General features: G+C 61.5%; 1 protein-coding gene across 1 annotated transcript in view; it reads right to left on the bottom strand.

Annotated features, from left to right (window-relative positions):
- Window positions 1-299: 299 nt before the first annotated feature.
- The window catches only part of LOC104405319 (tripartite motif-containing protein 54-like), a gene marked incomplete at both ends in the record, with an annotated part of 2,093 nt that continues 1,956 nt past the window's right edge, over window positions 300-436 (bottom strand). The window contains one exon of the mRNA XM_010013992.1: window positions 300-338. Coding sequence (XP_010012294.1) covers window positions 300-338 — 39 coding nt within the window. The remainder of the gene's footprint in view (window positions 339-436) is intronic.

Genomic DNA, 436 nt, shown 5'->3' with positions numbered 1-436 from the left:
AGCTCCAGTGTTTGGGGAATTGCAGCAGGAGGGCTGAAGGGACAGGAATGAGCTGGTAGTGCTGATGCTGCCCCATGGTACTGGTTCAGTGCTGACCTGTGCAGGAAACTGGCCTCAGAATCACATGGTGGGGACCCAGGGACCTCCATTCCAGCCCCTACAGGCAGGGAGACAGGAGCAGTCTGGGGACCCCAAGGTATGAACCCCTCTATCTGCACCCCAGTGCCTCCTCTGCCCCATGGCACCCCATGGCCTGGCCCCATCTGTTCCCCCCACCTCAGTCCCAGTGAGGGTCTCACCATGGGGAGAGCTTGCCAGCTTCTGCCTCAGCCCCACATCTGCAGAGGGAAAGTGTGTGACAAGACTGGAAACAGAGGGGCCTGAAGGCCCTGCACAGCTGCACGCAGGCCATGCCGCAGGCACGGCACTAGGCAGG

Source organism: Nestor notabilis, unplaced genomic scaffold, assembly GCF_000696875.1.
Source record: "Nestor notabilis isolate BGI_N333 unplaced genomic scaffold, ASM69687v1 scaffold25734, whole genome shotgun sequence".
Lineage (NCBI taxonomy): Eukaryota > Metazoa > Chordata > Aves > Psittaciformes > Psittacidae > Nestor > Nestor notabilis.
The sequence above is the reverse complement of the archived record's forward strand: the minus strand, read 5'-3'. Positions and strand labels throughout refer to the sequence as shown.